This window comes from Manacus vitellinus, unplaced genomic scaffold, assembly GCF_001715985.3.
Source record: "Manacus vitellinus isolate BGI_N305 unplaced genomic scaffold, ASM171598v3 scaffold_39_pilon, whole genome shotgun sequence".
Classification (NCBI taxonomy): Eukaryota; Metazoa; Chordata; class Aves; order Passeriformes; family Pipridae; genus Manacus; species Manacus vitellinus.
The window spans coordinates 1302835-1320511 of NW_021940534.1; the positions used below are offsets into that span (position 1 = coordinate 1302835).

General features: G+C 38.0%; 1 protein-coding gene across 1 annotated transcript in view; it reads right to left on the minus strand.

Moving 5' to 3' along the window:
* Nucleotides 1-1256: 1256 nt before the first annotated feature.
* CDKAL1 (CDK5 regulatory subunit associated protein 1 like 1) overlaps nt 1257-17677 on the minus strand; it is a 408038-nt gene continuing 391617 nt past the window's right edge. Inside the window, exon 15 of the mRNA XM_018077689.2 lies at nt 1257-3625. Coding sequence (XP_017933178.1) covers nt 3422-3625 — 204 coding nt within the window. The 3' untranslated portion in view covers nt 1257-3421. The remainder of the gene's footprint in view (nt 3626-17677) is intronic.

A 17677-nucleotide genomic window follows, 5' to 3' on the forward strand; every position in this document is an offset into this window, starting at 1 on the left:
GCCACTCCAGATATTACTTGCTGTTATTCAAAAATCACTCCAGTTTTCCATATGGGAAGTTGAACTGCGGAGTGAAACTAGATTAACAGAAGCTGTCAGATGTTCAGAGATGTGCAAGGAACGATGTGACAGAGGTGAATCCACTCTCCTCAAAAGATACCTTCTTTTCCTTCTTTCTCTCTCTTGCTTTATAGAACTACCTTTACGTAAACCGTTTCTTCTATTTCATATTCTTTTTCTTAAGAAGTATACATTAATAGAAAGCTACAATGAAAAGATTAAATGAAAAAGTCCTCCAGCATACAATGCACAAGTAAAAAATAAAGTGTGTACTTACTGTTGTGTTCACAAGAGATTTAAGATGTCTTTGCTATTCAGGGTCCTGTGGTTTGCAAGATTCCTCATTGGAAACTACCACAGACATTTAAGAAAAATAGTTGATGTTTTCTTGATACCAAATGGAAGTTATATACTTTTTTTGCTTTGAAAAAAAAGACACTGAATGTAGACACTGAATGCAATGACCCTGATAAGTTGGAGTGCAGTAGATTTCTCACTCACACTGATGGTTTGTAAAGAGAGAATCCTTGGTGGAAGTAGGCCTCAAACATAATGTGGATGGAAAAATTAAAAATGCTGCCTGGCATGGCAGTTAGACGCATTCAGGGATCCAAATGGGGTCAAAAATCACAGATCAAATATGTTCAGGTCAACTAGTTCCATGAAGTAGATATACTTCTGCAGTTCACTTTACACTCACTGAGGCTTCCCAACCTGCACCAGTAGCCCCAGGCACCATGCAGTCTTGGCTTGGCCTGAAAGTCAAGGTGAGCTATTTCACCAGAACTAATTTGTTCAGCTCAGAGGCTTTGAAAGCTTTAGTTGTACATACATGGAAAAAAAAAAAAAAAAAGACAAACACACTACTGCCCTACAACACAAAGTGTCAAAACTCCCTCTCAAAAATCTAAAGGAAGATAGCAAAATACTCAATAAACAACACTTCCTACTTATCAGATTAAGACAGTTTATGAATATACTGCATCTGCAGTGGACAATGTCATTTACAAAGTATTCTTTGGCCTCTTTCAGTATATTGCACTATTTCTAAGGAAATAAGCTGGTCCCATTAAAGTACACGATGCACAGTATCTAAATCACAAGCTCTGTAAATCTCTGTAATAGCTGATGCAATGAATCTGTAATTGCTACGATTAGATAAGCTAGAGTGGCTGACAGAGAGAATGCTAGAGGCATAGAACATATCTGCATAGTTTATTCTCATCACATGCAAAAATTTGGCTCAGACATAACGATTTTGTCAATCCGTAGTTTTCCTGAGAATCTTGAAATCTGTTGTACTTTCCTGAAAATTTCAACTCCCTCAGTCAAGCTTGTGCTTTTTTTTAAAGAATTTCTCAAATTTGTTAAAAATGTAAATTACTGATAGTTACATATTCCTGATTGTAAAGAAAAGCATGGAAAAAACCCAAACCAAACAGAGGCAAATCAAAGGCACAGTTTGGTTTTGGTTCAGTTTTTATTTTTTAAAATCTCATGAATTTTGAGTCGTGGCTCAAGACCTTCCGTGGTAGCAATAAGAAGTATAATATTTGCGTCATCACATACCTGATTTCCTGAAGACAGTTACATCTGTTGTTATAATTTACAGGCTGTACTGAAAGCATCATGGTGGAACTTCCTGACTAATTGCCTGTAACCATTATGCATGCCCAGCTTATAAAGTACAAAACATTCTTACTAGTGGACTATTCACCTGCACTGTAGAGACAGTGCACTGGTTTTGGCTGGGATAGAGCTAATTTTCTTCATTGCAACTGGTCTGCGGCTATGTTTTAGATTTGCTAACACAGGGACCTTTCGGCTGTTCCTGAGCAGTGCTTGCACAGAGTCAAGGCCTTTTCTGCTTCTCACGCTGCCCCACTAGAGAGGAGCCTGGGGATGTGCAAGGAGTTGGGAGGGGACACAACCAACTGACCCAAACTGACCAAAGGGATATTCCAGACCATAGGGCGTCATGCTCACCAATAAAAAGTTTAGGGGAAAAAGGAAGGAGGGGGCACATTTGGAGTGATGGTGTTTGTCTTCCTGAGTCACGGTTACGTGTGATGGAGCCCTGCTTTCCTGGGAATGGCTGCCCACCTGCCTGCCAAAGTACTGACCGAATGAATTCCTTGGTTTGCTTTGCCTGCCTGTGCAGCTTTTGCTTTACCTACTTAAGTGTCTTTATCTCAATACATAAGTTTTATCAGTTTTACTCTTCTGATTCTCGCCCCAGTCCCACAGGGAGGGGAATGAGCGGGTGGCTCTGTGTTAGCTGCCTACTGGGGTTAAATCACGCCAGCCATGTAGGCAGCTCCACTCCATCTGGGTACCACACAAACATCCCAGAAGTAAAAAAACCCTAAACCCTAGAGTTCCTGTTCTTAATATTTTAAACAGCCTTTGCAAGTAGAAGTTTCGATGAAGATTCAGAAAAGTGACAGGGCATGAACAAATGAATAATATCAGGCAGAAGAACTGGGCACACAGTCCAGCCCCTGACTGACCAGCACACTCTCAAGATGCATGGAGATCCCGTCATGACAAAAATGGCTTGAAGAAAGTAATTAGAAATTTCCAGTGTGCCCAATGCAACCTTCCCACTAACACAGCAATATTGTCTTACACACAGCATGATCCAACGCACAGCTCATAGAGATTCACATGTACTTCTCTGAGCATTGTATTAAATCTATAGACTGTATTAAATCCATCTTTTAATAGAACTCTACATATTCCTATTCAATTATAAAACCTTTAAAAGTATTTCTATGTAAAAAATAATTCTTATTGTATTAAGGAAGCCTAGTGATTCACTGCAAAGTTGAGAGAGGTAAGACGGCAGGTAAAATTCTTTCAGACATGACAGCAAAATAAATAGCAACAAATGACAAACTTTAATGGTCTTGCAGTGTTTGATTCTAATGTAAAAAGACACATATCAAACCATCACACTGCACTAAGAAAAATCTTTAAGAAAGCTTTAAATATTCTGACCATAAAAGATTACCAACATCACTCAGTGGAAACATTTCTTATAAACTTCATGCAATTTTACCTGATACAGTAGTTATGAAAAGAGTATGCAATGCAAATATTGCATCATTTCAGAAGAAAAAGAAAAGGGAAGATGCAACAAACTGTTCTGCCAAACAAAGACCTCAGGTTTTGACAAGATAGGTCTCCCCACAGCTTATTAACATTTTCTCCACTGAATGACAGGAAAGGCATAGAGTGAGTATGAATTACTGCCCAATTTATATTATTTAAAAAAAAGAAAAAAGATTTCTTGGTAAAAGTGTTTCCTTTGAAGATTTTAAACAGCAGTTTTATTGTTTTCATAAAAGCCTCATTCAGTTCACAGTCCTGTTTTCATTCCACCGTAGTAAAACATAACAAGAACCGCCAGTAAAGCCAGGCTTGCAGACAGTATCTTCAGTCCACCTCCTTGTTGCCATGGGAGCTGCAAAGCCATCCACGAGCTGAGCGGTGTTTTCACTGGGATCTCAGCAGAAGGGTGCGTTTTGCAGTTTGTGCCATTCTGTGGTCCACATCTGAACTCCTGCGAAGAAATGCACGTATTAAGATTGAAACAGTGTTATGTATTTCTGATTGTACATACCAAATACAACATCCTCTTTATACTGAGGTTCAAATTAATATAATATACCTTTTCAAGACAAACAACAGTTCAACCTGCACTGTGTCATCAGGTCATCAGTTTTTCATACAGAAATCTTATCAATGCCATACAAAATCAACATTTCTAATGAAATTAAGCACCAAATAAATTAAGCTGTTAGCAACAGAAACAAATCTGCAGACCTCAATGTCATCAAAGAGAGTTGTTTGACAATTATTTTTTTATTTGGTTTGAGTTATCTCACTACTTTCCCATTTTTGGCTTCTCCAAAGGAAATGTCTAACCAGTGATAAAGGGGACCACAACACTACAATCCTTTGCACAGCAGGGCTCTTCTAAAGTCAATCATCGTCTCCTGGTGTGCCAGCTCAGTGGTGCTTGAAAATCCTCCCACAGGGCTTTTCCTTTCCTCTGACCCTCAGGAGTGCTAAAACACTCACCTTCTCATTCAGCATATTGCATCCGAGTTCCCTGCTGTGCCTGCCATTACCATTCCCAACCTGACTGCAAGCACCAAGATCCCCAAGAATATGAGGTCTTTTAACTGCAGCACGTTACAGATAGCGAGTCACTATTTCAGCAGAAAATCCAAGTGAAAAACAATAAACAGTTCTTCCCTCTTACAACCTTGTTCAGTTCAGCATGCTAGCCTTGTAGATACTCAAAAATAAAAGCATCCATTGCAACTGTAGTCTGATGACATTTGCAAGAGGTGTAAGTAGGAAAGGTGTAATTAAACAAAGGTGTAATGATGTTGCATCATAAGATTCATTATTTCTGTTGATAATTGCTGATCCCTTACCTTTATTTCAATAATCTCTCAGGAAGTCAACTGAGTTCAGCTGGATTTCTAATTGGCTTGAAATTTTCCAGTTAAAAAAGATTTTTTTATCCCCCCCCCTTCGCATTTCATATAAAACAAGTCAGGAACCCAGAAGGTACATATCTGGATAATCTTGTATTTCCAAGAAGCTGAAACAGGGCCACATGAAAATACAGACCAGATGCCCGCTCCCTCTTTTACCAAACATATTTCTGGGCAAACTCAAAGAAATATCAAAGCTCCAAGAAAGGTGCCTGCCCACAAAAGTGTGACGGTACAATTCAAACTGTCTGTTACCGCCTCCTGTTTTCCATTTCTGCAATCAGTTCCATTGTAATAATAGTAAAAGGAAAATAATGATTACTATTGGTTAGGTAAGTAAGCATCAAAGGGACAAATGACAGCCTGGAGTAAGTCCTACTCTAATATCTGAGTTATTGCTGAATTAGATCTCAATTCACACAGGCAAAGGGTTACTAATCAAGTGAACTATGAAATGAGGATGACTTGTCATACATACTGCACCTAGAACATCATCAATTGGGTAAACAGAGGAAAGGCAATAGGTAAGCAAATTGGGGTGTAGTAGTTCTTTGCAGTGTGAGGCACGATAAGAACAGTACTCCAGGACTTCAGTCTACACTGTGACAAACATGTTACCTTCATCAAAAACTAGGAAACTGCTTCATACTGTTATTAATTACAATCAATTTCTAAGGCATCTGAAATTTTAGTACCTGGCCACAGTTATTTTATCCTCCCAAATCAAAGCCGATTAACCTCTGCCTGCAGAATAAACTGGAAAATGTACAGGATTCTTTATAAATGAATTCCTTTGCAATTTATTCTTTCTAGATATTTATAAAGCCTTTCTTCTCTTTGCAAGTCTCACAAATCTCTACCAATCTACAGAGCATAATTTATGGTAATGACCAGCTTTTACCTGTATTGTTGTTACATTAACACTAAGGCTAAAGTGATTTAAAAGAATGAATAAGGCTGTAAAAATATCACTGTAACTAAAGCCTGATTTCTTCTGATATTTATTTTTCACTGATTCATGACTTAAAATTTGCCAGACTACAATCAGACTACCAACTCCTAATTAAATATTTCTACACCGCATGATAAAAGTCCTGAATATTTAGTTGCATAGGTCTAGATGCTATCCCTTAGCAAACAGATAAAAAGGGCCAGTACCTCATAAATGACGTAATTTTCTCCTCAATGCTCAGCTTCAGTTCCTACCTACCTGTATCTGTGAGACTAGGGATAGCCAACAAAACGCCCCAAACACGAGTTACAAGTTGTAAAATGTTTTGAGAGAGTTTTTTTTCTTTTCCCCTTCACTAAAAGTTAAACACATCAGTGTCTCACGCACCCATTCATGTTTCTGTGCCATAGTTTTCAGTACTGATTTAACTGGCATTTCATTTATGTTTTACAGTTTTTCTGTTTTCCAATGTAAAACTAAACAGTCTCATCTTGCTGGTATAATTTTGATCATGCATAGCCTACACAGCCTTTTTTTGTTACCATATTGTTTTCTTATGCCTCTATTGCAACATGCAATGCATATGCATTAGGCAGTGCTGCACGCTGCTTATAGGACAGAATGGCAAAACAGATTTTAGCAAGGTTTAAAAAGTTCCAGCAGTGGTGAACACCACTGGCCCTATGACCAGTTGTCCCAGTAGCATTTCATCTAAGTCAGCTGGTAAACCTGTGAGACCCACTTTTAACTTACTTTATCATATTTCCCATAAATGAGATGATCATACTGATACACTAAACCCCATTTTTTATTTTCTTTCCGTAGATGAGATTTTATCTCACAGTATTTAATTAATATCAAAACCTAACTTGGTTAGAGGTACAATTATCACAATTTCACTGTTCTTTTGTTTTCTTCCTATCTTACATTTTGAACTCTGATGCAGTTGTTTCTATTGGTAGTCACATTTTCTAAACTGCTCAAAACTTTAGTTTTTTACAGTATCTCAGCTCATATAAGAGATTATCAAACAATTTAAACCAGAAGCTTTTTTTCAGCGGATGCATACATGAAATACTACTCCTATTATCTTGCTAACACGATTTCTTTACAAATTTTCTCATGGATTAAACAGTTCTTATATGGACAAAACCTCAACAATTTGCAAACTGAAATGACCCTTTTCTTAAAGATGCACTTCACAGCTTACCACTTAAAACACTACTGCATTTCTGTTTGATAATGCATATGTCTTCAGATGATCCTGCCAAATACTTTCTTACAAGAAAAGTAAAGAATATGTTAATCTGATCTGTACTTTCTAAGAACTATTTGCTAGATTGGCCCAAACTTCTGCCTTGCAACACTGACACATGGGTAATACCACTGGCTCCCTTGAAAATTTCCCTCATTATTGTCACAGAACATGTATTTGTAAAAAAAGGGTACATCTGGTTCCCTGCAAACGAAAGGCTCCTTTAGCAAATGGCAATCTTTTGTCCCCCTCCCGAGATTCATACAAGAGCATTTAAAACCAGGATAATCACTCAGAGACACCTGCAGGTGGATGCCTCTTCCTAATAGTCTGCTGTGCAGCTCTGCAGGACATGGTACAAAACTCTCAGCGGGAAGAGGAGTCTGCTAAGCTGACCATGTTAATGCACTCTCGTACTCCTGAGCTAAGGGCTGAGTGGCCCTCACTGCAGTCTGGACAACAGTGAAGGGCTTGCCAAAAATATAAGCAGTTCTTCCTAACACACAAGTATCATATAAACTCATTTGGGCAAAAGGGCTTCTGCACGCTCTGTCTGAGGAATTAGTTTTCAGGTGAAGTATACAGTAGTGTATATGACACTCACAGAGAAGGAGGGGAAAGGATGAGGCTACAGAAACTAAAACTAAAATTAAGCCTTCTAGGGTAGACAAGGCAAATTACAAGAGATTATCTGGGCTATCATATCAGCTTCAGAGTTTGCAATACTGTAGAGCTTTATTCTGAAATCCTCCCATACCTGTTTTTTTCCCTAAAGCTTTCCATATACCGTGTCTCGAAGAGCTATCCAAATCACCTGCAGAAAAGATCTTTCATGTTTTGTGAGGAGGGTAGTTTTCTACAGAGAACAAAGTTTATTAGAGCTTTTTCATGAACCTTTGGTGTAAAAAACCTGGGTTGAGGCAAAGAACTCATTTTTTGAACTAGTATTTACACTGGTCCACTCCCTGTGCTCTCACTTCATAGAAGTATTAACTCTGAACAGCCCTTATTTGTACCTCTAGATAAAATATTTACAGTACACTAGCTTTTCAAGGAAATCTTTATGTCATTTTTGTTATATTCTGAACTGATATGGCTGTGATATTTACCATACTCAATCCTTACTCAGAGTGCAACAGTTTCTTAAGCTGAGCTCAGAAATCATACTTTTGTAGCTGCAAGACTCAGGAAGATTACCATAATGAGTCAGTTCAGTGGAATTCAGAACTAAATTCAAAGCCTCTTTTAACCAAAAAATACTTGGAGGAAACCCTAAGGTAAAGAAATTCCAAAAATATATGTTTATACTAGTTTCAGTCTTGATAGGACATAAACTCTTTGGTAGACTTATTAAGGAGCATTGCTCTCACTAAAAAGGACCACTAAAAAGGAAGGAAAAGGTACTCTAAGATTTCACACCATAGACTATTAATCAAAATAAGGGGAAGAAGGGAAATTATGAAACTGAAATGTGAAGACAGACACTTTGAGCTAAGCATCTTGTATTTCCATGGAGGCAGCCTTTCATCTTGTTTTGGCAGTCACAAAGTAAACACAAGACTTTGCTAATAAGGTATAATATAAATTATTAAAACTTCTGGTGTATGATCAAATGCATTTCAGATTATTTTTTGAATAATTCTGCCTTGACGAATGCCAGGAGTAATAAATTTTGTGTACTCTTCCACAGACCCATTGATTGCTGTCTTTCTGAAACTCCAGTCCTAGAACTAAACCACCGTGCATGAAAGAAATATATAATCACATCAAAACCTAAGATTTGGCATCTGTCGATCATAGGCTAGCTTTTTGTAAGATTTCACTTCATGTTAGTCAACAAAGACATGAGAGAAACTCTTTAGCTCTGAGCTGAGGTTTTAATAGATTCAAAACATTTCTTACATGCAAATTTCTTTTATGGCTCAGGGGCACTGTTAGAGCTTGAAGTGTTAGCTAACTGCTGAGAAAAACTCCTTCGCTGAGTATATCTCAAGATAAATTAGACTTCTGAATTTTTTAGCCCAACCAAGTACATTAGACCCTTATACTACTGGCTTTAAAAATATGGACTTTTATATAATCATGCACAACAAGTCTGTGTGACAAATTAAAAGAAAACACGTTAAAATATGCATTACATATCCTGTTGCACCATTTGAAATTCTGGGCCATTACACTTTGAAGGCATTTTTCAGATTTAAAAAAACAAACAGTTACTGAAGTTCACATAGATTACACATCCAAAAAATATGTAAATTGAATTTTATTGAATAGTTCCGGAAGACACATTTAGCTCTGTAGGTATTAAGAGAGCTCCTTTGATTTATTACTTGAAAAATTCCACCAGCCTTCTGCAAATGTGGAATGCTGACCTTAATTGACAAAATAAATGGCATAGAAAATGTTTTTTCCTAAAGGAATTAACACAGTAATTCCTATAAGCAGCATCCCTGCCACCATGTATTACAATGTACAGTGCTATGCTGTTAAGAGAAAATGCTGTCTACAAGCATGCTTGTGTCAGATGTTATCAGTTGTAAACCATTCCTAGGAATTCAGTGATTCCCAATTCCAATTTTAAGAAATGGGAAACCTTGAAAAAATAAATAAGCCGGCACTTTTGCAAACGAATTTCATATTGTTTCTTCTTTCTGTGTGCATATATACGTGTGTGTTTGTGTATGTGTGGGATGTATGACCGTATGACTTAAAACATAAGTGAGGGAACAGAACTGAGCCGAAGGATATACAGATTTATTAATAATTTCTAAGTAAATGGTCAGAGTCTTAGCAATGATTAGAATTATTAATCATTAAAACTGAAGCTATAGCAATAAAACAAATTGAGCAAAGTATCTTGGAAATAGCTGTAGTCACTTAAACTGTCTTAATGCCTCTCATAGGATCCTGGGATAATTCAGACTGTGTCTGGTCCATCTTCCTGCTCAAAGAAGGGTCAGCTATGGCCTAGTTTGCTGAGAGATTTAAACAGCTGGGCTTTGAAAATGTCCAAGGATGGAGACTGCACAACCCCTCTGGGTCTTTGTTCCTCTGCTTGACCGTCTTCACAGGGAAAATGTTTCCCTTCATATCCAGCCTGAACCTCTCATTTCGACTTAAGCTCATCTGCCTTAAATATGGCAGTTTCTTCCAGTTGCCATCCCTTATGGAGACCATCTTTAGAGGGCCTACTTCTAACCTGCATAGCAAGTCAGCAAAATCTTTTTTCTTTCCAGTAACACCTGCATGATCTGTTTGATTCCTTTGATCAGCATAGAAAAAAAACCCCCTTTCTCATTACTCAACTACCTTTTGCCTTGATCACTACTACAATCCCTTCTGTCTCTTCTGTTTTCTTTCCTTCTGCTTCTCCCCCCTCTCATATCATCTGACCATACAGCTTCTCACAATAAACAGAAGCAGAGATGCCAGTAGGAACACAAATTTGGAATGACATGTCATATCATGACTTTCTGTCCCTGTCACACAGACATGTATCTGGAACTTCCTCCTCCTAAATTAACATTAAATTCAAAGTTGAATATTCCTATTTAAAAGTATAAAATAATTCAAATTTCTCTCTGTAAATTCCCACCATTACTGTAAGGCTCCATTGGTGTTTTTCTTGGCAGGTATCTCTCTGCTCTCTTCCATATTCTTATCTAAGGGTAGGCCCTTGCCTACCTACTTCTTTTTCTTCATCCAAACAGTCTTTAAGGATTATTCCCTTAATCAGCCCTCAAAATTCATAAAACACTTAGAAGCTAGACAGAAGGTGGAGTAACTGGAGCTTATTAAATTACTTCCTTTTTGATGTACACTTTGAGGAGGAGTGAAACAACCAAAAAGCTCAACTAACAAAAGAAACAATAAAAAGAAAGAAACAACCAACTGAGAAAACACAAGCCAAAACCCACCTCCAAAATGTTTAAAACACAGTCTTGTGCTGTTTTTCATTAAACCCACTTGTTTTAGCCTGTTTCTTTATATTTACTTATAAATGCTTCCAGCCAGGAGTTGACTTTTTTTTTTTTAACTTATTTGTATTTTATGCTGCTATTAAGCTTGGTGACTAAGTATGCTTCCACTACACAAGCAATGCACTGTCAAAATAACTTGCCATTCAAAGTCAGACACGACATTTTGAAAAAATAGTGTGATGTCTGGATTCTGAGCCTTTTTTTTTTTTTTTGTAGTAAGGTGCAAGGGTGGGGGGGGTGTGTGTCAATCACTCTGCCCGAAACAAGGGACATGCAAGCCAGCATTCCAGTCAGCACTTGCAACCACAACAGAACTGAGAGACCTTCTAAATGGAAGAAGTTTGCGATTCAAAAATCACAGTCATCCAAGTAATGACTTGAAATGAAGAATGAACCTAGCAGCACAATGTGGACAAATTCAGGATAGGGTTCTGTCACTATTTATCTCCCTGTGCACAGCACGGTTTTATGAAAGAGATGGCAGGTATTTGCTCTGGGCACTTATCTGGTAATTAGCTGGCTAACAGACAAATCTGTTTCCTAGAGATCACCAGCACAGGCTTCACGGCTTTGAAAATACATTACAGTGAATTACAGAATGTACATTTAGATGTAGTAACACCAGATATAATATTTCAGTGTGCATACCATGGCCTGTCTTACTGGATATCATTCCAAAGGATTCCATCTTGCTCCTTTCTTTAAAGGATCACAGAGATTTTTTTGTTGTGTTTTTTCTGGTTGGGTTTTGTTGGGTTTTTTAAAATAACTATTTTAAGGTTATAACACAAAAATTTCCCCAGTTTGTTGGATGATGAAAAAATGACAAAAGGCTAGCAGTATGTGAATGTTTGAAGACTGTTCTACAAATGAGATTATCAAATGAAATATGATTACATTTTTTACAGAGCTTTCAGAGATCATCACCTTTTTTGCTTCCCTTTTAAATCTTGAAATAACAATGACAATTATATGGAGGTCAACGGTAGCTACAGGCAAAGACACAAAAGGTTTCAATCAGGAGTACCCCAGTAAAATGAATAGCTAGATCTGAAAATATATATTCATGTCACGAGAACCACCAATATAACTGAATGATATTCACGTATCAACAGTGAAATGAGTAATACTGCTTTTACTCAAGGGATGTTCTCTCTCAAAATCAAGAAAAGCTTTTAAAGATCTTTCACGTGGAGCAAAGTAGAATAAACTGATATACATATTCTTGGCTAAAGCCTTCTCCCTAATCCCAGAATATGTCATAATCCTGAATTTATGGTGTTTTCATATCTTTCTACAGAAGCAAACATTAAAATGGAATGTTTCACAGAGACTTATATAACAACCCCAGAGACAAAAGGATACAGCCCTCATGGATAATAAACATGGTTAAAAAAATAGCATTTTATATATTCTGAAATGATACTAGGTTCCAGAGTTTCAAATTCCATAGCAGTAGGTATCTGTGGGATCTATATGCCTCGCTCGTTTTACAGGCAGAGAAACAAATACAGAAGATTGAAGTGTCTCCAGTGCCACAATGCATAAGTCAGCAATTAGGCCTCTACAACTCCTGCCTCAGATTCCAGTTGCCACTAGAAGCCAAGATAGCCTGTAAAACCTTTTATCTCTGTTAAGTTTTAGTTCTAAATACATTTTCTTAAAGCCAGGCAGTGCCTTAATATGTCGTCTCCTGAAAATTTCTCTTACATTTATTTTTACAGATTTTTCTGTCCAGTATTAAACACCTCCAGTTCCTGGGAATGCAAATGCTCACCAAGCACAGTCGGAATCAGACCTTGGAGAAAAGAAGCATTTCATGTAAGCCTGAAATTTAACAGTTAATAAAGTGTCACTGATCTTGACCAATTTTGTGGGTTCAGTGATAATACAAAGGTTTTCTTTTCATATTGTCAAGGCCTCTTTCCTTAGTTGTTCTAGGAGGTCTCCCACACTGCCAGTTAGCATAGTTTTGAGCACCTAAGGGAGTGTCTGGAAATCTGAGTCTCCGTTTTAATTTCACACTCAGTCAAGTTCAACTGCAGTTAATGGAGGACTCTCTCATGGAAACATCAAACAGTGGTTACTTTCTGTGATTAGCAAGCCTAACTGCTCTAACACAGTCTCTCTATCCTCAGTCTCTACAAATGATTCGTCAGCCCTTCCCCACAATAAAGATTACATGAGAGAAACCTTTCCTGGCTTGCTGTGTATTTTATGCTAGATAATCATGATAGCACCTTGGCGCTCTGTCTAAGACATCAAAGAACAGTAAGTATCCAATCTACAGGCTGTAACGAATACCTACCCTCAGGAGAGCATTTGTATCATTCACAGGGTGGTCTGACTAGACAACCAACTTCTGTAGCTGTAAAAGACTGAAGTGCCTGTGCACGAATTTTTGTCCTGTCACGCTCAAATACTGGCAATTTGTACCCACTGGACCTCAGTCTTCTCCTACACTGGTTTTACATGGAGTGCTCTATCAGATTGTATCTGATAATTCCTAGGATTAGCTAATGAGGAGAAAATCAGTTCCTCTGGAATTAGCCATGAAGTAAAAAGTACTAATTTCCTCTATTTCTTTGAGACTTCATCCCCCGGAGTTGGTTTCTCTTAAATGCTGAACAGTCACTGCTGCAACTTGCTTGAATATATGCTACAAAATTTTAATAATTCGTAAGTATCTAGTCCCAGGTATCTTTAACTGACCACCATCAAATTTGTTTTTCAGACTAACCTTCTAGTGAACACTTTGAACATCTGCCTCATCCTCACTTGTGAAATGGGAAGACAAAAGTTGCATTTCAGGAGGATAATAAACATAAACTTATTATTGTTTCTGAAGAACTCAGAAATTTAGTTATGGCGGTCATAGGAAAGGTTAGAAGAAATTAGTAATTCCCTTGAAAGTGAGGTTTGAACAGCATGTAGCAAATAACACTGTCATTACATGACAAACAATGAAGAGGAAAAACCCCTAACAGTACCTTATTAAATTGGATATTAGGAATCTTTTTTTACCAAAAAGGCTGTTAAGTATTGGAATGGGCTGCCCAGGGAGGTGATGGACTTGGCAGGGCTGGGTTAGTGGTGGGACTTGATGATCTTAAAAGTCTTTTTCAACCTAAACAATTCTGATACGAAATTAATAGGCTCAGCTCTGTGCACAGGGGAAACAAATTTGCGTGCTGATGTGTGCAATAATACTGCATGAGCACCTAATTAAAGGCTGAAATATAGTACTGTTGGCATTTACATGGAAATGAGGACCTAAAACTCTAGAATTTCCTTAGTTCAGAGTAATTCACTTAACACTCCAAGTAATCTGTGCACACGAGAAATAGAATGCTTACGTTCTTCTTGTTATCACATATTATAGGTCTTCAGTGTCACTGTAGTGTTCTTTTCTCTATTTAGAAAAGGCTACTGGCTTGTAAGAATACAACCCATAGTATTTGAATACAGCTTTCTTTGATGTTTTGTTGTTGGTTTTGTCTCTAGGTGAATACAACTATTAACATCATTTTACTGCTGGGCAAGTGGTGTACACACCATTTCAATATCTCTGCCCATCCTCGTAATATTTGAGCTTACTCACTTAGTTCAACAATAGGAGAACAATCCAGCAAGAGTCATGTCAAGGGCTGCTAAGAAAACCTCACCCAAATCTTAATCACTGCTCCTGCTGAGGGGAAGGCCAGACCCCAGCCTCAACAATCTGTTTTATGCCATCACCCTGCTGACCAGCTGGTACTCCTAAAACTCCAAATCACACACAACACACAAGCTGGGAAAAGAAATTAAGAAAAATGGAGAAAACTACAAATAAAACAGAAGACAATCTGAAAACGGCAAACATATACCAGGTGTGCCTACAGGGGTGAGAAATGCAAGCCCAGAGGATAACTGTGGGGCTTAATGCAGTCTTCTAACAAATTAATGGGTTTGGATTTTACAGTGCTTCATGTCTCCATACTACAGCTTAGCAGCACTACAACAGGCTTTTTTAATCACACAAGATACTCTCCCAAGTATAATTCATTCCTTTCCAGCTATTAAGAGCTGCACATCTGGCTTTCCCCTGTGGTTCTGTGACAAAATCTGATTATGCTACAGAATCTTAAGCACTCCTCACTGAAAAAATAATGAACTAATGTTTCTTTGGACAGAGACACACGAGCTGAAAAAGGAAAAGAATTCCTGTCATTCTAAGCACCGCTTCCATCATTTTACCAAATTAAAGTTCTTGTATTTTGAAAAAACTATCTGTGTCAGAAATGGATATTCACAGCTGTCCTTTTTGTATGATAATTATGTTATCTGCACTTATCAGAGATTTTGTATGTGAGAATTGCAAAATAGTTTCCATACGGATAAGATAAATCACAGTCACACTGACTGAAATGACTTACAATCACATATGAAGTCATGTCAAAACAAGGACGAGATTTTTAAAAAAAAATTCTCCAGTCCTGATAACAAGACCCTTTATTGAGGACCAGAGATCCATCTGGTCGCTATTATGCATAGGTAGTTTTTGTAACTATGTGATTTCTTTGACAAAAAGAGTTGAAATGTACTGCCTACACATCTTTTTTCCATCAAAAGTACTTTCACAAAAATTTCCAAGCCACCCCAATCCAAAATGGAGCATTTGTTCAAGTTCTGCCACAGTATACATATACAGGTATGACGAAGAATCCATCATTTGAAAGCCAAGACATTTAGTGAATAATTTTCTCCTATAATATTGTTCCAAGGGCCCCTTGGTTCTACCGAGACTAAAGAAAAATAATGGTCATTTCCATGGGGCTTTTCCTTTTTATTTCACATTTGACATCTGGCTCTCTAGCCAGTCAGGTTTCATTCCTCTCACTATTTATCAACCCCCCTTACATCTCACGTTGTAGTACTTGGGTGGTCAGACCTTTCTGAGAGGTCACATGAGTCTACCAAGACCCTTACACCACCACGCCTTGCCAATCACACCCCCAGACATAAATGCATCATGTGACTAATTCATAACTTCTAGCTCTCCTTCTCCACATGTCACACATGCTCTGCCATATGTGACGCCGACCTAGTAGCAATTGGAAAAGAAGGTATTGGATAATGCCAAATGAGGCAGGTGAGTTCTTTAGGTTGTCCTATGCCAGAGGCTGGCCATTTCTGCACTGGAGTAATGACAACATGCTCACACACCTGTGGAGAGGGCTTCTTTATAGGCCAAGAAGCACAAAACACTGTTTCTACTGGTAAGACCAGGTAAAAAGGCAAAATGAAAACTGTCATAAAGAAGACATTGATAGCACAGTAAAATCAACACTCATGACTGCATTTGTTCACTTAAGTTGAGCCAGAAATAACTATTTTATAACTATAACTTGGAAATAAATATTTTGTTATGGGTTGATGGCTACCTAGGCCAAAAAGGTTCTGCCATCAGGCCCTTAATTATTCTGTGTGATTGCCATCACCAAGAATAACTAAAAATGTGAATTTCTTTTAAAAAAAAGTTTATCATTGAAAAATTTTTAAATGTATGTTTTTATTTTACAAAGGATTTGTCAGCCCTTCTCTACAATAAAGAATACATGAGAAAAATCCATATTATTTCCTTTATACCTCAGTGGTATTGATCACCATATAGAAGTTCTCTATCAACCTGCACCTCAGGAAGTCTTCCATCATCCCCATATCACCATTGGCCACTCAGAGCTCAAATCAGTCCAGCAGTTTAATTACCTAGGTAGCCTCATCTCGGATGGTAAGACTGATGGAGAGATAGATAACAGGTTAGCAAAGGCATATAGTGCTTTTGGAAAACTCCATAAAAGAGTATGGTGTAATAAACACTTGAAGAAAAGTACCAAGATCAGTGTTTACAGAGCCATAGTGTTGTCTATTCTCTTATATGGATCTGAATCATGGATCATCTACCGCCACCACCTGCGTCTCCTAGAACGCTTCCATCAATGCTGCCTCTGCACAATCCTAAACATCCACTGGTCAGATTATGTGACCAATACATCTGTTCTAGAACAAGCAGCAGTCACAAGTATTGAGGCCATGTTGCTGAGGACACAGCTGAGCTGGGCAGGGCACGTCTCCAGGATGAAGGACCACCGCCTCCCTAAGATCTTGCTCTATAGTGAACTTGCCACTGGCTGCCACAAGAGAGGAGCCCCAAAGAGAAGATACAAGGACTCCCTGAAACAACATCTCAGCCTTGGCCATATTGATCACCATAACTGGTCTACTCTGGCCTGAATTGGGAGGCCTGGAGACACACCATCTATAACGCTGCTGATGCTTTTGAGAAAGCACGCAGGATCACTCTCAAGGAGAAAAGACAACGCAGAAAGAATCGTGTCTTGCAGAATATATCACCTAAGGAGTCTTTCTGCTGTGCCTTTTGCAATCTGACATGTCTATCTTGTATTGGTCTTTTTAGCCACCAGCGTGCTTGTAACAAATGTGGATAGAGCCTTTCTCAAATCTTTGTTCGCGAAGCCTACCCATGATGATGATGATGATGAGTTCAACTTTGGTTTTGACTTTACACCACTATATTCTACTGAAAAATTACTTCATACCAGTGCTTGTGATCTCAACAATTAAAAGCTGAAGCAACACTGAAGTACATATATCTTCCTCACAATAATTCCAAAACCTCAGGTTTTTATAATATCTAGTACGGAAGAAATATGTCCTAGATAGCAATTTAATTATTACACCAAATCTGGGTCGTGATCCTGACTCCAGTAAAAGAAATGAAAGTAAATATGCTGAAATTTTAGAATCCCGTGGGCTTGAGTTTTGAATACAGAAAAGCTGTGTTTTAAGCCCTCTGACTCTTTTGGAACCTCAAAACATGAACTGTTTCTGATGCTAATCTGCAAATTTGCTTAGAGTC